General features: G+C 45.3%; 1 protein-coding gene across 1 annotated transcript in view; it reads right to left on the reverse strand.

Moving 5' to 3' along the window:
- The window catches only part of LOC120945950 (cytochrome P450 4B1-like), a 44671-nt gene extending 19746 nt beyond the window's left edge, over positions 1-24925 (reverse strand). The window contains exons 1-6 of the mRNA XM_040360546.1: positions 24666-24925; positions 23225-23369; positions 17622-17666; positions 16438-16565; positions 12937-13058; positions 2646-2797 (exon numbers count right to left, since the gene is read on the reverse strand). Coding sequence (XP_040216480.1) covers positions 2646-2797; positions 12937-13058; positions 16438-16565; positions 17622-17666; positions 23225-23369; positions 24666-24860 — 787 coding nt within the window. The 5' untranslated portion in view covers positions 24861-24925. The remainder of the gene's footprint in view (positions 1-2645; positions 2798-12936; positions 13059-16437; positions 16566-17621; positions 17667-23224; positions 23370-24665) is intronic.
- Between the last annotated feature and the right edge of the window lie 1012 nt (positions 24926-25937).

A 25937-nucleotide genomic window follows, 5' to 3' on the forward strand; every position in this document is an offset into this window, starting at 1 on the left:
CCCCTTTAACAAAGGGGACCCCCAGATCCTGCCCCCCCTCTATGTGAATTGGTAATGGGATACATTGTACCCCTACCATTTCACGAAGGAAGTGTAAATAGTTGTAAAATTACACACACCGTGGAAAAAAGTCCTTTATTAAAAAAAAAAAAAAAAACAGCGGTGGTAATCCACTCAGTCCCGGCTCCCCGCTCCAACGTTGTCGGTATCCAGCGACGGGTGATCATCTCTCCGGTCCAGCGATGAGAAGATCATCCGGGATCCAGAGCGCAGCATCGGAGACAGCCCGGCGAATGACACTGCTGAAGCTGTGACATTTCTTTTATAGGTGAGGCGGGGCCACCCCGTCACGTGACCCCGCCCCCTCTGACACGAGGGGGAAGCCTGGACTTCCCCATTGACGTAGCAGAGGGTGCGTTAGAGGGGGACGGGGTCACGTGACTGGTGGCCCTGCCTCACCTATAAAAGAAATGTCACAGATTCAGCAGCGTCATTCACCGGGCTGTCTCCGGTGGAGACAGGTGGCCGGCGATGCTGCGCTCTGGATCCCGGACGATCTTCTCATCGCTGGACCGGAGAGGAGATCCCCCGTCGCTGGATACCGACAACGTTGGAGTGGGAAGCCGGGACCGAGTGGATTACCACCGCTGGATTTATTTTTTATTTTTAATAAAGGACTTTTTTCCACCGTGTGTGTTTTTTACAACTATTTACACTTTCTTCGTGAAATGGTAGGGGTACAATGTACCCCATTACCAATTCACATAGGGAGGGCAGGATCTGGGGGTCCCCTTTGTTAAAGGGATCTTCCAGATTCTGATAAGCCCCCTACCTGCAGACCCCCACAACCACCGGCCAGGGTTGTGGGGATGAGGCCCTTGTCCCCATCAACATGGGGACATCCTCCTCATGTTAAGGGCATGTGGCCTTGTTACGGTTCAGGAGAGGGGGGGGGCGCTCTCTGTCCCCCCCTCTTTTCTGCACCCCGTCAGGTTACGTGCTCGGATAAGGGGTCTGGTGTGGATTTTTTGGGGAACTCCACACCATTTTTTTTTTATTTGGGGTGGAGTTCCTCTTAAAATCCACACCAGACCTGAAATTGAGATTTGGGGGGAACCCCACGTCATTTTTTTTTAAATTGACGGCGGGGTTCAAAAACAGACCTGAAGTGCCTGGTAATAGAATTTGGTGGGACCCCACGTTTTTTTTTTTTTTTTTATGAATGAATTCTCTCTGAATTGCCGGGAGCCGACAATTCATTATAGCTGCGAGTCCAGTTTTAAATGACTTTTTTTCCTTCAGAAATGACACTTTGTGCAGAGACAGTTCTAAGTGCGGGAAACATGCGCTATTTCACATGCTTACTTTACACCCCCCAGGTACAAAATTTAAAGGAATATTTCACTTTTATTGTTTCACTTTAAGCATTATTAAATTCACTGCTCCCGAAAAAACGTTAGTTTTTAAAACTTTTTTGGGCATTGATACATGTCCCCAGGTGCAGGACCCAGGTCCCAAAACACTTTTTAGGGCAATAACTTGCATATTAGCCTTTAAAATTAGCACTTTAGATTTCTCCCATAGACTTTAACAGGGTGTTTCTGCGGCTTTTCGAATTTGCCGTGAACACCCCAAATTGTTCGTTGTTCGCCGAACAGGCGAACAGGCAATGTTTGAGTCGAACATGAGTTCGACTCGAACTCGAAGCTCATCCCTAGGGAGAAGGTAAACAGCCTGAAGCATGCTCTTTTTCCCCATGAGGGATGGATGAATCAGTGAGCTTCAGTGGGCTGCTTGCCCTTAAGGCATTCCTGGACTAACTGCAGAGCTTTGCTATTAGTGGATCACACCTAAGAAGATGTCTCTTCTGGGATTTGTGAGTAGAGACTTCAACTGTTCTGTAATTATTCCCATGATCCCCTGCTGTCAGATTCTAACTATTCTGGAGCTACCTCATGGTCGCCAGCTATGAGGCTTTAACTGTTCTGCAGACTCATGATCACCAGCTGTAAGGCTGCATTCACACCTGAGCGTATAGTTTTGCAGCGTTTTTTACCGCGATTTGCTGCGACAAAACGCTGCATTTTTTTCCACGATTTGCTGCGACAAAACGCAGCGTTTTTTACCGCGATTTTTTACAGGTCTAGGGTCACCAATGTAAAACGCCCAAATTCGAGCGACAAAAAAGGGTCCAGAACTTGTTTGGGCTTCAGGCGTTCGGCGTCAGGCGTTTTGTAGTGGAGATGTGAACCATCTCCATAGAGAATAATGTATTTTTTCCCCTCTAGCGTTTTGGGGCATTGCGCTTCAGGCGACAAAACGCTCAGGTGTGAATGCAGCCTAAGAGCTAGATTGCACTGTCTTTATTGAGAGTAAGGAGTCATTTGTCAACAGTTTTTAAGCATTTGGAGTGTCCCATATGCCTCATACCCCTCTCCTGTTCTGCAAGCAATAGTTAAAAAAAAGGACATGCCCTAGACTGTGTAATCGAACCAGAGTGAATGAATTGTTGCCTGTGTGATCGCTACTCTCTGTACTGTTTGGGGAAGAACCAGTTAAAACCAGTGGCTCCAATCCTATGGGGATAGCGCTACATAAACACACACACTTATAGAAAAACACATACAGTAAATCCAAAATCTTACCTGTATGATGATGTGCTATCCTTTGTGCCTTTCGAAAGCGGAATCCCTGGGGGCTGAGGTAATAAATGGTGTCACTATGATAGAGGAAGTTGCGGAACCGGTTATCGACCTGGTAGGCCAGCTGATAAACTGCCTTAATGTAGTCATTGTCACTTGAAAAAAGGGAAAAAATAAGAAATATTAACATTGTGTAACATTGAGGCTGGATTAATCTCCCTAGCGGTATTCCCGAGTGTGGCTTGTGGTTAATTTCCATTACCAAAAGCGGTAACCCCCGAGCCACACTCGGGATCGCATCGCAGTATTCTGGTCCAGGTTACTTACCTTGTCCCCAGGATCCTGCGATGTCCTCCCGCTGTGTCTTCCGCCTGATGTATTACTGTTCCGGTGGCAGATTCCAAAAAGTACAAAACACATTACACATACAGTACACTGTTATCTGTAGATTACATTTTCTTTATCGTTACATCACGGGACACAGAGCGGCATTCATTACTATATGGGTTATATGGAGTACCTTCAGGTGTAGACACTGGCAATCTTCAAACAGGAAATGCCCCTCCCTATATAACCCCCTCCCATAGGAGGAGTACCTCAGTTTTTACGCCAGTGTCTTAGGTGTTAGTCATGGTTTAGCTTGCCTCCGCATCCTTGGGATTAGGTGAGCTACCGGTTCTGTCCAAAAAAGCCTGCGCGCTAAAGTGGTCAGTAACCGGACCCCAAACCCTTGGGGTATAGCCCATAATGCTTTCTTTTTAAGAGAGCTGGACCCTGGGCCCAGAACTTAGAAAACCTTTGGGGCGCCTAATGTTTTCTGTTTGCCAGGGTGCTGTATGGGCCCAGGACAGTGGATCCTTCATGGAAGAAGAAGGTTCCCAGGGCCTGAAGGTCTAGACATCCCCACGGAGATGGGGGAAGATTGGACCTCTTGCTTGGCAAAGTCCTGCGGCATGGAGCAGGTAAGTAAGGGGAAAAACCTGCGGGGCTTGGCTCTTAGCAAGTTTTTTCTGGGAGGTCACAGGGGACATGCCTAAGGTTATGCATTGCATCTGGCAAACCAGTCACATATCATGAAGATAGGATGGCTCTATATGTTATATTTCCCCATAAAAAGTGACCTCCCTGGTAGTGTTGGAAAAGCTGTGAGTGGGGCCTTTTATGTACAAGTGTATGTGTGTGTCAGAGAGCTATGCTTACCTGCAAGCCTCCAGGCGATGCTCTATCCAGTCCTCTCCCTCATGCCTGCAAGGCAGGCAAAACGCTGACCTCCTCGTGTGTTCCAGGCCTGCGGCTGCAGGAACAGAGAGGCCCTTCCTCCCAACCCCCCCCCCCCGTCGGCGGGCGCGCGCGCGGTGCGCGTGCACGTGTTATAGACGCATTTGGCGCCGTTTTAGCTGGGGGGGAAGGGCGGGTCAGTGGTTTAAAGGAAGGGGCGGCCCTTCCTTAGATGCCACAGCTCATTCATTTCTCTGGCTTAAGGGAGGAAGGACTGGAGTGAAGCACGGGGCGCTGAGGACACACAGTGGCCAGAAAGAATACTACAGTCTTCAGAAGATTGTGGTTTAGCCTAGGAATAGGCTGGTTTTCTTTTCCATCTCATAGTCTTTTCTTTGGCAATACTACTCAGGGGGATAGAATGTTTTTTCTTGCCTAGATTGAAAAAAAAAAAAAAAAAAAGAAGAGAAGTTTTTCTTTGAAAAAAAAAAAAAAAAAAAAGTGTCATCTAGGGTAGAGGAAACATTTTTTATTCCCCAAACAGGTGTTTGGGCATTTAACTATTATAAGTCCCAGGTACCAATAAGTAGCAGGTGTACCTCGGTATTGTACCATGGCATCAAGATCAGAGGGTACAAAAGGTGGGGATTCCCCCGCAGAATCTGAGGTCTCGGATAGAGCTATGCCGCTGCTTTCCCCACAGGGAGCCTTTGGGCCATCGGGGTCTGGGGCTAGAGCTGACGCGAGTCAACCCAACCCTAAGGTGGTCACGGAGGAGGTGTTACTCGCCTCTTTAAATGAGATGCGGAGAAGCATGGGAGAAATGATAGCCGCAGCCATGCGGGGTAGTAAGCGGAATAGATCTCCGTCACCCGTGCGCGGACCCTCGGAAGAGGAGGTCCTTTCCTCTGGGGAATTGGACCTCTTGGACAGAGACCAAGTAGGTTCAGGGATCGAAGATCCGGATACAGAGGAGTCTGGGGCAGTCTCCCTGAGGGAGAGCTGGTGGATTCAGGGCTTGACGGACTTGGTCCATAAGGCATTTAACCTGCCTGTACCAGATCTCCAGGTATCGACGGTTTCAGCTTTGGGCTCACTGAGGGCGCCTCAAAGCAGTGCTGTGTTTCCGATCCATCCTCTATTGGAGGAAGTCTTGTTCCAAGAGTGGAACAAACCAGACAAGGTTTTCTTTCCACCTAAGAAATTTTCTGTCTTATATCCTATGGAAGAAAAGTTTTCCAAGAGATGGGCTTCTCCTGCAGTAGACGCAGCCATCTCATGTGTTAACAAATCGTTAACATGTCCTGTAGAAAACGTACAGGTTTTCAAAGATCCAGTTGATAGACGCTTGGAAGCCCTACTTAAGAACTCCTTCACTTCTGCAGGGGCAGTAGTACAGCCAGCCGTGGCTGCGATTGGAGTCGCTCAAGCTTTATCGGATCAATTTAAGCAAATGCTTGAACTTATTCCTGCCGAGCAGGCAGAAGAATTTTCGGATGTCCCTAAGGCCATATGTTTTACGGTAGACGCAATCAAGGATTCTATCCAACAAGCGTCACGTTTATCATTATCCCTTATCCATATGAGAAGACTCTTATGGTTAAAAAGCTGGGAGGCTGAGCCCCCATGCAAGAAGCTCCTGGCAGGGTTTCCCTTCCATGGAGGACGGCTCTTCGGAGAGGACTTAGATAAATACATTCAGACCATTTCAAGCGGCAAGAGTACTCTCTTGCCAACTAAGAAAAGGGTTCAGGGACCTGCGTTTAAACGACAGTCCTCCCCTGGGCAGGGGCCCTCTAATGCCAAGCAGTATCGACGGCCTCCTGCAAGAACAAACTTCGGCTTCAACAGCAGATCACGAGGACAGGCCGTTAGGGGCAAGAGGCAGTGGTTTCGCAAGCCAGCAAAACCAGCCCCCAAGTCTACCTCATGAAGGGGCGCCCCCACCCACGAAGGTGGGGGGAAGGCTGCGACTCTTTTCGGAGATTTGGGAAGCCAGCATTCCCGACGAGTGGGTACGGTCTTCCGTGGCCACAGGCTACAAGCTAGAATTCCTAAGGTTTCCTCCTCCTCATTTCCAGGAGTCGAGGATTCCAAACGATCTGGAGAAAAGAGCCGCATTAAGGTCGGCTCTAGATCATCTACTTTCCCAGGAAGTAATAGTAGAGGTACCAGTCCTGGAACAGGGGCTGGGTTTCTACTCCAACCTATTCATCATCCTAAAGCCCAATGGAGATGTCAGGCCAATTTTGGACCTAAAGATGGTAAATGCATACTTAAAAGTCCGCTCATTTCGGATGGAATCCGTGCGGTCAGCAGCTGCCACACTCCAAAAAGACGACTTCATGGCGTCCATAGACATAAAGGATGCCTACCTTCATGTTCCAATTTATCAGCCACATCAAAGATATCTACGCTTTATGGTGGCTTCGCGTCATTTCCAATTCGTGGCGCTTCCCTTCGGGTTGGCTACGGCCCCCCGGGTGTTCACGAAGGTTCTAGCTCCAATCCTAGCCAAGCTAAGGATCCAAGGGGTCACGATCCTAGCATACCTGGACGACCTCCTAGTCATAGACCACTCGTCTCCCGGCTTGGAACGAGCAGTGGCCCTCACGGTCCAATACCTCGAGAGGTTCGGCTGGGTCCTAAATCGAGAAAAGTCAGCATTCCAGCCCACAAGGCAGTTGGAATATCTCGGCATGAGATTAGACACGGAACAACAAGGGGTGTTCCTACCTCTGAGGAAGGTCAAAGCCATCAAGGAATTAATCCTACTGGTTCTAAGCAAGAAAGAACCGACTATTCGCCTATGTATGAGATTACTAGGCAAGATGGTGGCTACTTTCGAGGCGGTGCCATACGCCCAGAGCCACACTCGCATCCTGCAGGCAGCCATCCTGTCAGCATGGAGCAGAAGGCCACAGGCCTTGGATATCCCGTTGCCTCTCTCATCAAGAGTCCGGCAAAGTCTGTGTTGGTGGTTAGACCCTCAGAATCTACTGAAGGGAAAATCTTTCAGCCCAGTGGCTTGGAAGATAGTGACCACAGACGCCAGCCTGACGGGCTGGGGAGCGATTGTGGATGGTTCCACTCGCCAAGGTATTTGGGCAAAGCCAGAGAAGCTTTTACCCATCAACATCTTGGAGCTCAGAGCTGTTCGACTAGCCCTCAGGGCTTGGACGTCGAAATTGCAGGGGCTCCCGGTGAGAATTCAATCAGACAATGCCACGGCAGTGGCATACATAAATCACCAAGGGGGGACCAGGAGTCAGGCCGCTCAGAGAGAAGTGAGCTTGATTCTCCTATGGGCAGAGGCTCATGTGCCCTGCATATCGGCAGTATTCATTCCCGGAGTGGACAACTTTCAGGCGGACTTCTTAAGCCGCCAGACTCTATGGCCGGGGGAATGGTCTCTGCATCCACAAGTCTTTCAAGCACTCTGCCAAAGATGGGGAGTGCCGGACGTGGATATCATGGCATCGAGACTCAACAAGAAGCTAGACAGGTTCATGTCCCGCTCAAGGGATCCGATGGCCTGCGGAACCGATGCTCTGGTTTGTCCTTGGCATCAGTTCAAGCTTCTTTATGCGTTTCCCCCGCTCCAGTTACTACCCCGCCTGCTGCGCAGGATCCGGGTGGAGCACATACCAGTTATCCTGGTAGCTCCAGCATGGCCCAGAAGGGCTTGGTACTCACTAATCCTAAGGATGGTAGTGGGAAACCCTTGGACTCTGCCTCTAAGGCCAGACCTGCTATCGCAAGGTCCGATCCTCCACCCTGCCTTACGGCATCTAAATTTGACGGCCTGGAAGCTGAATCCTTGATTCTCAGGGGTAGAGGTCTGTCTCAGAAAGTAATCTCTACCCTAATCAGAGCCAGGAAACCGGTCTCTAGGGTGATTTATCACAGGGTCTGGAAGGCCTATATAGGCTGGTGCGAGTCCAAGCTATGGCTTCCTCGCAAGTTCACCATAGATAGAGTTTTAAGTTTTCTCCAGCTAGGAGTGGATAAAGGATTGGCATTAAGCACAATCAAAGGACAGATTTCTGCCCTGTCAGTGTGGTTTCAGCGGCCACTGGCCACCCACTCGCTGGTTAAGACCTTCCTTCAAGGGGTCTTACGTATTAAACCTCCAGTTAAATCCCCGCTTTGTCCGTGGGATTTAAATCTTGTTCTGTCGAGTTTACAGAAACAACCGTTTGAGCCGTTGGCTGAAGTTCCTTTGGTTCTACTGACAAGGAAGTTGGTGTTTTTGGTTGCCATAGTTTCCGCAAGAAGAGTTTCGGAACTGGCAGCCTTATCCTGTAAGGAACCATATCTTATATTTCATAAGGACAAGGTCGTTCTCCGCCCTCATCCTTCCTTCTTACCGAAGGTCATATCCAGTTTTCATTTGAACCAGGATTTGGTATTACCATCCTTCTTCCCTAAACCTACTTCCAGAAAGGAAGGGTTGCTGCATACCTTGGATATTGTCAGGGCCATGAAGGCCTATCTTAAAGCCACAGAGAAGATCCGGAAAACAGATGTGCTGTTTATTCTACCGGATGGGCCCAAGAAGGGGCAGGCAGCTGCAAAGTCCACCATTTCTAGGTGGATTAAGCAATTGATCACTCAGGCCTACGGCTTGAAAGGGTTGCCTCCTCCAGTATCATTAAGGGCTCATTCTACTAGAGCCATGGGCGCCTCCTGGGCAGCACACCACCAGATCTCTATGGCTCAAGTTTGCAAGGCGGCAACCTGGTCTTCTGTCCACACATTTACAAAATTCTACAAGTTGGACGTAAGAAGGAATACTGATACTGCCTTCGGGCAGGCAGTGCTGCAGGCTGCAGTTTGAGACCCTCGGATTCCGGGGGCTCCTCTTTTTTTGAGTTAAATTTAAAATTTAAGATTATTTTTCTCAAATAAGTTGGATTTATTATGATTTGAGTATATCTCTAAATTAAATCCTTTTGTCTTGGAGATGTTCTCCCTCCCCTCATTGTAAGCATTGCTTTGGGACATCCCATATAGTAATGAATGCCGCTCTGTGTCCCGTGATGTAACGATAAAGAAAAAGAGATTTTTAATACAGCTTACCTGTAAAATCTTTTTCTTGGAGTACATCACGGGACACAGAGCTCCCACCCCTCTTTTGAGGACCATTTTGGGAGGCATACTGCTTGCTACAAAACTGAGGTACTCCTCCTATGGGAGGGGGTTATATAGGGAGGGGCATTTCCTGTTTGAAGATTGCCAGTGTCTACACCTGAAGGTACTCCATATAACCCATATAGTAATGAATGCCGCTCTGTGTCCCGTGATGTACTCCAAGAAAAAGATTTTACAGGTAAGCTGTATTAAAAATCTCTTTATTGTATCAAATCATTTCCGTTTTGTGACTAGTGGTTTGTCCAGTGCCCTGCCTGTATTTTAATATTATATATACTGTTCTTTCTGCCTGGAAACTTGAGATGGTCCATGGCAACCAAAAAGCGTCCCTTTAAGTCAAAAGCGGTTTTAGACCAGCTAGAAAACAGCGATAATAAATTAGAATCACTTGCAGAATTGAGCGATAGCGATTCGTGGGGAAATTCGCCATCAGACACTGAAAGTGACGACAGCGACGATTCTGAGACTGAGCACATTTCAGTGTTTTTATTTTGATTACATTATTGAATAAAATGTATTATTATTATATTATTATTTGTTATAATTATTTATAGCTATTTATTATATTATAATTTATGATTTTGTGTTCCAAACTTCATCATACCCAGGATGTCAACTAGACTCTTGTTTGGACAGATTTAAGTGAGTTATTCCAAAGAATTACAGGCCTAAAATATAAAACGCCAATTTTCCATGCAGAACAGTGTACCACTTTGACAAAAAAGAAAATTACCGTAAGTATGATATAATTTTTATTTATTTTTTCATTTTGGGTAGAGTAAGGGAGGGTCATTCTTAACATGGGCACAAACAGATATAAAAACTGGCAGGTGTTTTAGACCCTCTTTACTCCATCCAAAAAAATGTATTTGCCTTTATTATAGTTGTATTTTAAAGGGGTTTTAAGCCTTCATGTTTTTTCACCTTAACCACTTAAGCCCCGGACCAATATGCTGGCTAAAGACCCAAGGGGTTTTTACAGTTCGGGACTGCGTCGCTTTAACAGACAATTGCGCGGTCGTGCGACGTGGCTCCCAAACAAAATTGGCGTCCTTTTTTCCCCACAAATAGAGCTTTCTTTTGGTGGTATTTGATCACCTCTGCGGTTTTTATTTTTTGCGCTATAAACAAAAATAGAGCGACAATTTAAAAAAAAATGCAATATTTTTTACTTTTTGCTGTAATAAATATCCCCCAAAAACATATATAAAAAAAAAAATTCCTCAGTTTAGGCTGATACGTATTCTTCTACCTATTTTTGGTAAAAAAAATCGCAATAATCGTTTATCGGTTGGTTTGCGCAAAATTTATAGCGTTTACAAAATAGGGGATAGTTTTTTTTTTTTTTGTTTTTTTTACTAGTAATGGCGGCGATCAGCGATTTTTTTCGTGACTGCGACATTATGGCGGACACTTCGGACAATTTTGACACATTTTTGGGACCATTGTCATTTTCACAGCAAAAAATGCATTTAAATTGCATTCTTTATTGTGAAAATGACAGTTGCAGTTTGGGAGTTAAACACAGGGGGCTCTGTAACATTTAGGGATCACTGTGTATGTGTTTACTAGTGTAGGGGGGTGTGGCTGTAGGACTGACACCATCGACCGAGTCTTCCCTATATAAGGGATCACTCGATCGATGCAGCGCCACAGTGAAGCACAGGGAAGCCGTGTTTACACACGGCTCTCCCCGTTCTTCAGCTCCGGGGAGCGATCGCGACGGAGCAGCTATAAACAAATAGCCGCGCCGTCGTCCCGGATCGCTCCCCGAGCGGACCCGACCTCCGCATGTACCGGGGGGGGTCTCGATCGGACCCCCCACCCACGTCTAGGCAGGCACGTACAGGTACGTTGATGTGCCTGTCCGTGCCATTCTGCCGACGTAAATGTACATGAGGAGGTCGGGAAGTGGTTAATGCATCCTATGCATTAAGGTGAAAAAACATCCGCTACTTACTGAACCCCCTAGCCCCCCCCCCCCCGTTTACTTACCTTAGCCCTCGAAAGTCCCGCGTCGAGAACACTCTTGCTTCTCGGCTCTTCTTGGCCCGGTCTTCTAGGCTGTTCATTGGATAGATTGATAGCAGCGCAGCCATTGGCTCGCGCTGCTGTCACTCCACTCCAATGACGCGAGGGCCGGGGGCGGGCCGAGTCCTGTAGTCGGTGGCTATGGATGCCGAGAACAGGACTCAGGAGCGTGACGCAAGGTAACCCCTTTGAGAGAGCGCTTCCCAGGGGGGTTACCAGAAGTGGAGAGGAGCCGAGACAGCCGCTGAGGGATCCCAAAAGACATAGATCAGGGCCACTCTGTGCAAAACAAGCTGCACAGTGGAGGTAAGTATAACATGTTTTTGTTATTTAAAAAAAAAAATTTAAGCTTTACAACCCCTTTAAATGTTGTATACATTGATCTGCATAAGGTGTTTTGTAATCCTTCAAAGGCCCCCCCCCCCCCGTGGCCCCCGTTTTGCTCTTGCATTAGGTCTTTGACAGGAGGTCATGGCTATTCTGAACACAAACTTGCTATCAGACACAATGAATTATGACAGCTCAGGGGGCATTTGTAGGATTCCAAAACACTTTTTGGAGAACAATGTATACAACTTTTAAATATGTACTGTAACGGTCACCACCGTTTATGACCTTCTATCCCATCCACGACAGCTCATCTGACACACAGACAAATCAGCAGGCATCCCATTTTCCCAGAATCAAGACGAGACACAGCTCTGTACTTGTTCCAAATGTAATGACACTTTAATGGTTTCTTTCAGTCTTATATACAGTAAAAGGCATTAAAGGAACAATCAACTCCACACCCACACATCACACAATGATCTCCTTCCAATCCACATCCCCAGACAGACGCTCTGTCTCCGACAAGTACATTCCACACATAAACAGTATTTAGCATACATAATTAGAGGTCTGGGAGCAGACCTGGATTAACACCTTTACAGAAGGGACAATGAAATGTCTTCCAGGCCCTGACTCAATTAGCATGTCACTAGTCAGGGCTAATCATAGAAAAGAGTCAGTATTGACTGGTTGGGTCACAATATCCTTTACAGACATTTAAAGAATATATGGTAGATTACTGTCCATGTTAAAACAATCCAATATATGTCTCTTTATTTCCTGGCTCAACCTGTGCCCAAAAGTGACTCCTGTTACATGTACGTTTACCGGTAATTTACAGAAACAGTTCCTTTCTTGCATTCTGGCATCGAACCTGCATGCACTCAGCACAGAGGATCCCAGGGCAGGAAGAGGTGAATGTTGAGAAATTAATGTTTAAAAAATCATGGCATTATACTCTAACGCCGCGTACACACGATCGGAAATTCCGTCAAGAAACCCGTGGATTTTTTCTGACGAAATGTTGGCTAAAACTTATGTTGCATACACACGGTCACACAAATCTTGTCGGAAATTCCGACCGTCAAGAACACAGTGACGTACAAGACGTACGACGAGCTGAGATCAATGAAGTTCAAAAGGCAGTTTGGCTCTTCTGCTTGATTCTGAGCGTGCATGTTTTTTTTGCGCATTGGAATTGCATACAGACGAGCGGATTTTCCAATAGGAATTTTTTTCCGTCGGAAAAATAGAGAACCTGCTCGCATTCTTTTGTTGGCGGAAATTCCGACAGCAAAAGTCCGATGGAGCCTACACACGGTCGGAATTTCCAACCAAAAGCTAACATCGGACTTTTATTTTCGGAATTTCCGATCGTGTGTACACAGCAATACATGACCAACCCCATAGACTCCACAAAACTACATTCTTGGCTTCTCTACTATGATTGAAATCTCTTGACATTTTTTTTATTTAAATAAGTTAACACTTTTTTTGAGAACACCCTAATCAAAATGTATTTGAATATTACAGGTTTGCAGTCTTCAAAGTTTTGTTCTACCTGTCTGTCTGGCAGTTGCTTTGATAGCTGAAGGCACATTTCATGATGGTGTCCAGTGTCATGAGGCTGACATGTTGGAAGAGTTCCACTGGCTTATCTTGGACAAGCTGCTCCCATTTATCCTGAAATCAGATAATCAGATAAAACAATCTTAGAGGGGTTGTGTTCTCTAAATAATGTTCCTATTTAATTAGCCATAGAAATTGGATCATCATTTCGTAATCTGGCCAATTTTAGCAGGAACAGGTAACCATCATATTAATGGGAACATTTGGAGTGCAGCAGACATTCCTAGCCAATTACTAAGGTGTTACTATTTCACTGTGCCGTTTTCCTTATGTTTTGTCTATATTCAGGTGCATCTCCAAAAATTTGAAAATCAAAAAGTCAGATATATATGACTCTGTGTGTAATGAATCTACATAATATATGAGTTTTGAATTGAATTACTGAAATAAAAAAACTTTTTATTCAATATTCAATTTTTTTTAGATGAACCTGTACTATGTGGGGTATTGTAATTGCCTTGTAACTGTTTTCACTGGCTGGTGCACTCTGGTAAGGAGGAGGCTATGTTCTTGTAGCAGCTCACTCCCTCTATGTTTATATGTAAAGACCTGTTTCAGTAAAATAATTCAGTTGCCTGGTCTGAAGTTATTCAAGGTCTTATAGTAGTGTATGTACAGTGTATCACCTCAATGTGTGGCTGAGTTAACCCTTGAGGGTGGTGAGGGTAGTGTTCCTGCCAAAGAGATATGAAGGTACCAGTGTTTAATAGATAGCAGCCAGCCGGCCGGGAATCAGGTGACTTGGCTGAAGTGATGGAGAACCTAAGTAATGAAAGGACCAGTGTGCTTGGGTTCCTTCCCTAGCGGTTGGTACCCAACGCCAGTTGTGGTACTGGCAGGGTTTTTTTTCTCAGAGAATAGGTGCAGGAACTCAACCATGCCCACCACACACACACCTGCCAAATGGCATCATATAGTAGCTCTTCCCTCTGGATACAACCCTTCCCTCCACTGCCCTCATCTTCTCCCCCCTCCTTAAAAGCTTTACCATTTGCCATGGATCTTCTATATACACTCTAATCTTCTCTCCAGCACAACCACTTGCTACACACCGGCCCTCATCCAGCACTCTCTTGCTGCAGACAGTTACTCAACCAGCACTTCCCTTGCTGCAGACTGTTACTCCTCCGGACTAGCTAGCACTGCATGGCTAGGCCTGACACTGCTACAGCCAGGCCTCAATGCAGTTTGCCAAAATGTACTTAAGTAAGCCAAAATCCTTCTGGGAAAACATCTTGTGGACTGATAAGACCAAGATGGAGCTTTTTGGTAAAGCACATCATTCTACTGTTTACTGAAAATGGATTGAGGCCTACAAAGAAAAGAACACAGTTCCTACAGTGAAATATGGTGGAGGTTCAATGATGTTTTGGGGTTGTTTTTGGCAGTGGGTGCCTTGAATGTGTGCAAGGCATCATGAAATCTGAGGATTACCAAAGGATTTTGGGTCGCACTGTAGAGCCCAGTGTCAGAAAGCTGGGTTTGCGTCCGAGATCTTGGGTCTTCCAGCAGGACGATGACCCCAAACATACGTCAAAAAGCACCCAGAAATGGATGGCAACAAAGCGCTGGAGAGTTCTAAAGTGGCCAACAATGAGTCCAGATCTAAATCCCATTGAACATCTGTGGAGAGATCTTAAAATTTCTGTTGGGAAAAGGTGCCTTCCAATAAGAGAGACCTGGAGCAGTTTGCAAAGGAAGAGTGGTCCAAAATTTCAGGTGAGAGGTGTAAGAAGCTTATTGATGGTTGTAGGAAGCGACTGATTTCAGTTATTTTTTCCAAAGGGTGTGCAACCAAATATTAAGTTAGGGGGCTAGGAATTTTGACCAGTACATTTTTGGAGTTTTGTGTGACATTTTGACCAATTAGCTTTTTTTCCTCCCTTTTTTTGTTTTGTTCCAATACACACAAAGGGAATAAACATGTGTATAGCAAAACATGTGTTACTGCAATACTTTTCTGTGAGAAACACTTGATTTTATGGAAAAATTTCTGGGGTGCCAACAATTTTTGGCCATGACTGTATAAACCGAGACAAATTTCATTCTACTGCTATAGATTTGGATGATGACCATTCCACAATGTTATTTCCAAGAAGGCTCACCCATCTATGTTGTCTAACGGTAATCTTACCAAACAAAACATCAAATAAAATTTAATTTGCCATTAAACCACATCAATACCGGGCATTTTCACCCCCTTCCTGCCCAGGCCAAGTTTCAGCTTTCAGCGCTGTCACACTTTGAATGACAATTGCGCAGTCATACAACACTGTACACCAATGAAATCTTGATTTTTTTTCCCCACAAATAGAGCTTTCTTTTGGTGGTATTTGATCATCTGCGGTTTAAATTTTTTGCGCTATAAGCAAAAAAAGACTGACAATTTTGACAAAACAATTACAATATTTTTTACTTTTTACTATAATAAATATCCTTTTTTTTCAAAAAATATATATTTTTCTCAATTTTGGCCGATATGTATTCTTCTACATATTGTTGTTAAAAAAAAATCGCAATAAGCGTATATTGATTGGTTTGCGCAACCTACAAAATAGGGGATAGATGTATGATATATTTTTATTTTTTTTACTAGTAAGGGCGGTTATCTGCGATTTTTGTCAAGACTGCGATATTGCGGCAGACAGATCGAACAGTTTTGACACTATTTTGGTACCATTGGCATTTATACAGCGAAAAGTGCTATAAATGTAATTGGCAGGAAATACTAGGGGGCGATCAAGGGGTTATATGTGTTACCTAGAGAGTGATTCTAACTGTGGGAAGAGGGGACTGACTGGAGGAGGTGATGGATCAGTGTCCCTATTTACAAGGAAGACAACATCGGTCTCCTCTCCCCTGACAGGATGTGGATCTGTGTGTTTACACACACAGAACCACGTCCATGGCTCTGTAACCGGCAAACGCGGGTCTCTGGCAGACATTTCAGCCGCCAGGCACATGCATCAGCTCCCGAGTGAAGTGGCGCGCGCGAGCCCCCTAGCTGCCGGGAAGCAGAGGACATCATACGATGGACGCCCAGGATGGCAGAGCCACCTTGCGGCCGTCATTTGACTATACGCGAGATGGGAAGAGGTTAAAGACATTCAGTGCTGGAGGTGGTGGAACTGCGTTCCCCCACAATCCCGCTGAAAAAAAAAGGCCTGCCCACATGGATGTCAGATTGGAAACAGCCACTGTGTCAGTGTGTATTTATTAGTGCAGCTGCTGTTTCCCAATTGACTTCAATGGGACTGCCTGTGCAGGGATGCAAAGAACAGCTTAAGTACACCCCAAATTAACAAGGCGTAATGCATATTACCTTTAAATAAAAAAATAAAAATACATTAAAATTGTCTGAATGTAGTCTGTAGGTGAACGCTAAACATCTCGATGATATTATTTGAGCTTTGAAGGAAAAAAAAAACTTTACCAGCATGATCTTAGTGCAGTTAGCCATTAATCGAACGTAGGGCTTTAGGACATCATAGTGAAAGCCAGGAGTCAGAAGCTTGCGATGCTGGAACCACTTTGGCCCGGATAACACCAATAATCCTTCACCTAGGTCAAATAATAGTATCTTTAGAAAGCTGTCAGACCAGTCAGGTAAGTCAAATAGCTAACATAGGCTGCAGATCTGTCAGTAATATTTTACATCGTTTACATATTTGACATCTGAAAAAAAAAACACCCTGCAAAATAAAGGCATAAGGAGCTAGTATGCATAGCACTTATACATACCCGAGATTGAAGCCCCCGCAGCCGTCCTCGTCTTCCCACATTTATCCTGGAGGTCATTTCCTGGTATTGGGGCTTCGGCGCTGTGATTGGTCGGAGCCGCAATGATGTCACTCCCGCGCATGCGCGCGGCGTGGGAGCTCCCGGAACGGCACAGTACAACTGAAGCAACGGTACGTACGTATCATTGCTTCAGTTGGCTTAAGTGTGCATGTGCCGCATGACGTTGGTACATGCAAATACAGGGATATCTCCTAAACCGTGCAGGTTTAGGAGATATCCAGTGCAGCTACAGGCAAGCTTAATTATAGGCTTGCCTGTAGTTAAAAATGGTTGTAAAGGGTTTACAACCACTTTAATAAACTGTTATAGAGTACTACCCTGACTGCCAGTGAACTGTAAATGGTCGTGCCTCCATAGGGCAAGGGAGGGCGTTTGCCCTCCCCTAGGTTTCCAAGCTCAAAACATTCTGGATATACCAGTTAAAAACATATGTGCCCCATGGAATGAACATAGAGTGGGACGTGAATGCCTTCATGAATCAATCATAGATGTTTACCTTACGCCCTCTCTTCTGCTCACCACCCAGTTATCGTTCTCTCTATATTACTCTTACCGGATTTTTTATCATTATATTTGGTTGGTAACATTTCTATAGGTGTTGCTGCCACATACTGGCTAGTTTATAATTAGCCAGGAGACTATCACGCATACATGACTCTTATTATATTGAGTGATAAATGAATTATGAATTCCATTTTGATTTTATAATTTGCGTGGATTTATTCTTACTTAGATACATCACTCTAATATTGGTTAATGTTTATCAAAGTCATGCAGATGAACTTCGGTCCACAAAAAAAAATTGAATTAACTCACCAATCCATGGGACAATAAATCTATAGGCTGCATCATCTTTAGGATCTGAAAATAAAAAGGCAAAATACGACAAAATGAAAAGTCTGTAAATGCAGTCTGTACATGTTTGATACAAATAGGGACAGATTTCCACCACTGGAGCCTGTAGGCATAATGTCTTTGATGTATTTGATATGACTATCTTGACCAGTGTGTATATGACTGACCTTCCCGTTCATTTCCAGGGACCCTCAGCTGCTGCAGTGATATATGTGAGTGCCATAGGTGGGCAGAGGTCTCACCAGGGGATGGGAGGGGTGCTATCCTTCCACTAGAACGGCATTGGCAGGGGCGGACTGCCCGAGGGCCCCATGCCACTAGGGGGCCCCATCAGGGTTGCCAGCTTCAGTAAAACCATGGACAGTATGTAAAAATATGTGTTTTTTTACATCTGTTCCTGAAATGTCCCTTAACGACATCATTTTGGTCTAAAAATCCCAAGATTATAGCTGCCCCACCTCTCCAGTAACTTTTCAGTATGTGTATGTGTTTTCTGTGTGTATGTATACTGTGTCTCCTATTGCCCGGGGGTCCCATAATCTCCTATTGCACAGGGGCCCCATAATCTCATATTGCCCGGGGGCCCCATGAGTTGTCAGTCCGTCCCTGGGCATCATTCATGTGTGCTTCTCTAAAAAGCAGCAGCGGATCTCTTTTTTAAACGTTTAACAGGTGACGAGGTGGCCATATCATATCTGCTTTAACCCTCAAGACGCCAAGCCACCCATTTGGGGGGAACCCCACGTCATTTTTTTTTTTAAATTGATGGCGGGGTTCCCCTTAATATCCATTCCAGACCTGAAGGGCCTGGTAATTGAATTTGGGGAACCCCCCACGCTATTTTTTATTTTTTTTTTATGAATGAATTCGCTCTGAATTGCCAGAGCCGACAATTAATTATAGCCGCAAGTCAGTTTTAAATGTATTTTTTTCTTTCAGAAATGACACTTTGTGCAGTGACAGTTCTATGTACAGGAAACATGCGCTATTTCACGTGCTAACTTTACACCACCCCTAGGTACGAAATTTAAAGGAATATTTCACTTTTATTGTTTCACTTTTAGCATTATTAAATTCACTGCTACCGAAAAAACTGCTGTTTTGAAAAAAAAAATGCATTGATACATGTCCCCTGGGGCAGGACCCAGGTCCCCAAACACTTTTTAGGACAATAACTTGCATATTAGCCTTTAAAATTAGCACTTTCGATTTCAAACGTTCGAGTTTAATAGGGTTCTAAAGTTCACACGAACATTTGGTGTGTTCGCAAGTTCTGGTGCGAACCGAACAGGGGGGTGTTCGGCTCATCCCTACTGTACAATGTACTATTGACATAGACGCACACACATAAAGGTTGAACTTGATGGACTTGTGTCTTTTTTCAACCTCACCAACTATGTAACTATGTAACTAGGACAAAATGCGGGGCGGGGGAATACCTATTACTTATTTTTTACACACTACTATATGTGTTTTGGTGTGCTATTAAAAATAAATGGCAAATCACCACAATGAGTGTCTTTACGCAACAGTGCAAGTTTTCAGGAGTTGCTATTGTCATAGCTTCTCAGTCTTTTGGCTTAAATCAAGTGTAGTATCTGCTCTTATCAGTGATCCTGTGAGGGTGCTGTGCTGTCATTCTGGCCTGACCAGGGCTGGAGTGGTGGCTATTTACTTTTGCTGGAGTGATGGGGGTTTGGAAGCTTAGTACCGGCTGGGACAGAAATGGGGGGGGGCCCACAGGCAGTTGGGGCTCGAAAGTAATCCTCCCGGGAAAACTGGAAGAACATAGCTCCCAACTGTCCCTGATTTTGAGGGACTGTCCCTGATTTGGAACAATGTCCATCTTGTCCCTCTTTCCTCCTCATTTGTCCCTCATTTTGGTCTGATTTATTTTTATAGATGTATATAAAAATGCACTTTTTATCTTTCAAAAAGTGGTTCCCAGTGCTAAACCTTTCATCTAATTTCTGCAATTGCTGCATTTGTAAATTTTAAAAGCCAATATAAAGGAATAGCAGTGGGGAAAAAAAGGCCTTGTGTATTTAATAAACCTTTTTTTTGGGTTAATTCTTCTTTAAGGGGGCGTGTTCTATGCCTACATACATTTGCTAGTAGGTGTCCCTCATTCCCATCACAAAATGTTGGGAGGTATGGAAGAACCCAGTACCTGCTGATTTGAGTGGATCTACCTTGTCTGGCCATGGGTTGGGAAGACAGAGAGTCTGCGGTATCTGTGCCCCCTGTAAGTGGTCACCCTAGGGGTACTCTTAGTAACACTTGGGTGTGGGACCCGCTGTGTGAACAGGCACATACATGGTCACAGTCACCAAATGCATATTTTCTGCACTGCTTCTTTTTGGACTGGGCCTTTTGGTACTTTTTGTCTTCCAGGCCTCAGGGCCAGGCCAGTGCACTATTGCACAGCCACTTATTTTATTTATTTTCTCCCACTGTTTGTCTCACTTTCACTTTTGTGTGTCTTCTCACTAGGATGAAGTCCTCGGGCTTGTCCTGACTTCTAGGGGTAGGATGTGGGGCCTTCTGGTTTCTTCCTCCCCTGCCCCTGGGGGGGGGGGGGACGGTCACTTTTTGTGAGAGCTCTTCGACCAAGTTTTCGATGGTCGGTTTCGGCTGATAATAAATAAGGCCCAGATTCACGTAGGGAGCGCGTATTTGTGAGCGGGCTTAACGTATCCTATTTACGCTACGCCTCCGCAACTTTGATAGGCAAGTGCAGTATTCTCAAAGCAAAGTTGCGGCGGCGTAGCGTAAATAGGCCGGGGTAAGCCCGCCTTTCAAATATGGAACATGTGGGCGTGTTTTATGTTAATGTATTGTGACCCCCACGTAAATTACGCTTTTTACGAACGGCGCATGCGCCGTCCGTGAAAGAATCCCAGTGCGCATGCTCCAAATGAACCCACAAAAAGCCAATGCTTTCGACGTGAACGTAAATGACGCACAGCCCTATTCGCGAACGACTTATGCAAATGACGTAATCGACGGAAAATTCGACGCTGGCCCGACGTCCATACTTAACATTGGCTGCGCCTCATATAGCAGGGGTAACTTAACGCCGGAAAAAGCCTAACGTAAATGGCGTATCTGTAATGCGACGGCCGGGCATACGTTCGTGAATTGGCGTATCTAGCGGATTTACATATTCTAGGCGTAAATCAGCGTACACGCCCCTAGCGGCCAGCGTAAATATGCAGTTAAGATACGACGGCGTAGGCGACTTACGCTGGTCGTATCTTAGAAAAATTCTGGCGTATCTGATTCTTTGAATCAGGCGCCAAGATACGATGCCTCAGACTCGGAGATACGACGGCGTATCTGGAGATACGCCGTCATATCTCCTACTTGAATCTGGGCCTAAATGTTTACTTTTGGGTTACCGTTTAAAACTGCTTTAAGATTTTATTCACACTTAAGCTCATCATCTTTAGTACATTTTCAATTGTTTTCTATAGCCAGAGGAAAGCTAGTTATTAGGCAACAAAACACCTCAATAACACACATTTTCATACCTCCCAGCATTTTGAGATGGGAATGAGGGACACCTATCAGCAAAAGTATGCAGACATAGGACAAGCCCCCCCCCCCCCCCCCCCCCCTGCAATGCCCTCTTAAAAGTCGTGTGTACGAGGCATCAGTACTGTGAATGGAAAACTACAGGTCCCTTTGCGGCTGTCGGCTTGTAGTTTTCAATGAACTACGATGGCGCAGTGGAGCGCTGTGGTAGTTCATCGAGTCTTCCTGTCAGATTGTATCTGTGTGCCCGTACGGGCACACAGATACACTGACAGGTCTGCAGGAGACCTGCATTGCATCAGTGGTCTGCTAATGGTTGGTGCAATGCTTTACAGGCTCCAGAAACAAAAAATAATAAATGCACATTTTCTTTACCTGCAAAAAAAATAAAAAAAAGTGCATTTATTATTTTTGTTAAAAGGTGAACTTATCCTTTAAGGCCTGGTTCACACAACTATGCAACTAAGAGGGCTGCTTTTGCATTGCATGAATCTATCCATGGCCTCCGCTGCCACCCCCTCTAATAGGCTTAAAAAAATGTGGACATTGCGCTCGCAGTCCACCCAGGCGTCTTTGAAAAGCAAACTGATATTTGCTTTTCTAACACTGAACCGCCTCTCCGCCAATCAGGAGACACGGGTCTAATACCGGTCACCTGATTGGCTGAAGGAACAGGCGATCCCATTGGCCAGCTAGCAGAAGCAAAGAAGAGACACATGAAGGACACAGGAGCCATTGACTGACCCACGCTACCCGTCCCACAGCTCGTCGCTGTCTGACACGCCACCAAGATGGGGTAAGTGCTGGTCAGACAGCGAGCGGGCATGCAGAGGGGACACAGTAGCTGTATATGATGGGCACAGAGGCTGCCTAAGGGGAACTGCCTGGGGTAAGTGCTGGTCCGACAGCGAGCAGATGGGGAGGACAGAGGCTGCATATTAAGGGGACAGAAGCTGCAATTGATGGGCACAGTGGCTGCAATTGATGGGAACAGAGGCTGCATTTCATGGGAACAGAGGCTGCATATGATGGGCACAGAAGCTGCAATTGATGAGGCACAGAAGCTGCAATTGATGGGGCACAGAGGTTACGTTTCATGGGGAGAATCTGCATATGAAGGGCACAGTGGCTGCATCTGATCAGTACAGAGGCTGCATTTCATGGAAACAGAGGCTGAATATGATGGGCACAGTGGCTGCATTTCATGGACACAGTGGTTACATTTGATGGGCACAGTGGCTGCATTTCATGGGCAAAGAGGCTGCATAGGATGGGTACAGTGACTGCATTTCATGGACACAGTGGTTATATTTGATGGGGACAGTGGCTGCACTTGATGGGGCACAGTGGCTAAATATGATAGGCACAGTGGTTGCAATTGATGCTTTTGTTTCAGTATTTTTCTCAAATTTTTTTTGTTTGCGCCCCCCAAGAATTTGGAGCACCAGTCGCCAGGGTTTAATTAATCTTTTTTTCTTCTATAATCCTCCTTTAAGGTGGTGTGCCCTAGGCCTACATACAGGTCAGAGTCTTAGGCCCCGTACACACGACCGAACATGTCCGCTGCAACTGGTCTGCGTACTGTGTGTAGGGCCTAGCGGACAATTTTCCGGCCTAGCGGACAGGTTTCCAGCGGACAAAAGTTTCTTAGCATGCTAAGAAACTTGTCCGCTGGAAACATGTCCGTCGGACATGTCCGATGGTTAGTACGACTCATTGGACATGTCCGCTGGTTATGACGTATAACCAGCGGCCCGAAATCCCGCGCATGCGTCGAATTGATTCGACGCATGCGTGGAAGCATTGAACTTCCGTGTCAGAGAATGTCGGTGTCTTCTACGTCACCGCGTTCTCTGTCCGCGGGGATTTTGGTCTGATGGTGTGTACACACATCAGACCAAAAGCTCCCAGCAGACATGTCCGATGAAAACGGTCCGCGGACCGTTTTCATCTGACATGTCTGCTCGTGTGTACAAGGCCTTAAACAACAATTCAACACTAATACAACACTGACATTTATTTCTTACCCTGCCTGGCCAAAATAGCCTTTGCGTAATCAGGGTGGGTGACTACCAGCCATGCTTTGAAATTGCCGACCCACAGAGGGAATCCATGCGGATACGTCTGAGCCCAATGCAGAGCAAAGTCCAAGTCCTTTCCGACTTTAAGGAACTGCAATTGAAGTAGACAAAATTTACATACAGTACTTGCAGGAGACAATCTTGACCTTTTAAATGACATATGTCCCTGATTTCCAAATATTTTCATGGGTTTTGAAGGCAGGGGTGGCACTGAGACACACAGGGGACACGGTGGTGGGTACTAGAGTCAGCTGTTGTAAGAAGATGATAAAAAGCTAAGGTGTGGTGGGAGTGTAGTATGGGAGTACTCCCATAGGGGTTGATTTACTAAAGGCAAAAGGTACCTGAAGTTTGAAGTTTTTGAAAATATCGTTTATTACCTTAAAAACAATATATAACAAATTATGTGTATATTACCCAGGCCAATTCTGACACTTCTCTTCGCTAGAAAATTACTCAGAACCTTCAAACATTATATATATATTGTTTTAGCAGACACTCCAGGGAATAAAATGGTGACTATTGCAGCTTTTTATGTTACACGGTATTTGAGCATTCTTTTTTTTCTTTTTTTTTTTTATAAATAAATAAAAACACTAAAAGGTAGCCTAATTTTTTTTTGTATACTATGAAACATGATGTTACGACGAGTGACACCTAACATGTCACACTTTAAAATAACGTAAATTTGTGGAATGTAATATATTTTTTACAGATTACTAGCCAGATTCAGGTAGATGTGCCTAACTTTAGGCGGGCGTAGCACATCTCATATACGCTACGCCGCCGTAAGTTAGAGAGGCAAGTACAGTATTCACAAAGAACTTGCGTCCTAAGTTACGGCGGCGTAGTGTAAATGGGCCGGCGTAAGCGTGCGTAATTCAGAGTAGGCTGTAGTGGGCGTGTTGTATGGTAATGAATCGTGACCCCACGTAAATGACGCGCCTAACGAACGCCGCATGCGCCGTCCGTGGACGTATCCCAGTGCGCATTCTCAAAATCACGTCGCAAATAGTCAATGCTTTCGACGTCAACGTAACCTACGCCCAGCCCCATTCTGTCATGCGACATGAGTTCTCAATGTCGGAGTGTTTGTCGTATCAGTGTAAACCCAGCCTCAATGCCTGAATCCCCAGTGGTCCACCGGATGTGAGATATAAAGAATTAGATGTAAATACTAAGGTAATGTTATAAAGTTTGGATTAAAGATTAAGATTACAATATAAAGACTTTTGCAAAGTTAATTCTACATTCATTTATACAAATCTTATGAATTAGACCTGAAAGAGAGACAGTTGGGTATAACGAAAGGACAGGAGTAATGTTGTGCAATTCCAAGTGCAATAATACAATTATCATATGTGAAAGGGATTAAAGTGCACCTTACCTCCCGTGCGTTTCCATACAGCCAGTGACACGGAGGACCTGGGAAAGGTTGGAATGCGGTGACCAGCTCCCTCCATCCCATATAAAATCTAGTGATTCTGTACAGCACATAGAGCCCAAACAGCCAGGCTGCCCATTGATACAGATTTGTGACACTCAGTGACAAGAGAGAGGAAAGCAAAGGAGACAAAGCCATGGCCAGGATAGTAAACAGACTGATCTTACCGCTCCCTACTGAGCATGTGTAATGAGGAACGCAGCTGCTGCTAAGGGTAGCATAGCTTCAGCCTATCATTGTAAGCAGAAGGCTGGCCATAATTGAGAGAGGCTGGGAAACAATCTGAGCTTTGTATTCTGACGGAAGAATAGCTGCAGATAGAGAAGACTGAAGTGAGTAATTTCTGATCACCGCCAAGGATTAGCAAAACCTCTCATGTATAATACGTGTTATTTCATGGAAAATTACCTTATTAGAAAATAATATCTACATATACAGGGTACTTAAATGTAGGTACACATTACTTCCACATTATACATGTAGCACTACTCCCGTTGAAGCCGCAGGAATTTTTCGCGAATCTTTCGCCCCATAGCCAGGCACACAGTATTTTCTACAGCCAGGTGCACACAACACTTCCGCTCCTTTCTTCAATGACCAGTCTGGGGGATGTTGTTTTTGGAGAATTTGGATAGGCATGAGGGTTGTGATGGGATCCCAGATAGCAAGCAATTGTGCTGCAAGTTTGAAAGCTAAGCTATTGCTAGACTTTCCAGGCTTCACAAGTTTGTTGCACAATTTCAGCGAGTCCGCATTGCATTACTCCAGATGAGCTTTCTGTGCAAACATTTTGCAAGTCTGCAGCAAGTTCTGGTTCGGTTATGTTGTGCAATAGTCATCCCACCACAGGGGGGCACTGTGGCTGAATTTTCATGCTGTAGACTTGCAGAGCTCTTGCTGTAGACGCACCACTGCAACTTTGCTAAAGACTTGCCGCGCAAGTTTGCTACAAATTGGAAAAGCATCAACTAGAACGTGTGCTTCAAGTGCTTTGCAAGTGTACAGCTTGCCAGTGAAAATGTGCAGCAAGTTAACAAGACTTACAATTCAACACTGCCACACATTTGTGGCAAGTTATCCTTGTGTAGCGGTACTCCCGCAGGAGCTGCTGATTAGATTTGGGTCTACTCTCTGACCTATCAGCCCCTTTAAGCGGCTAGAACCCTCCCTTGACACAACAGGCAAATGCAAATGTATTGTGAGTCCCACGTTCTG

The sequence above is a fragment of the Rana temporaria genome, chromosome 7 (genome assembly GCF_905171775.1).
Source record: "Rana temporaria chromosome 7, aRanTem1.1, whole genome shotgun sequence".
Classification (NCBI taxonomy): Eukaryota; Metazoa; Chordata; class Amphibia; order Anura; family Ranidae; genus Rana; species Rana temporaria.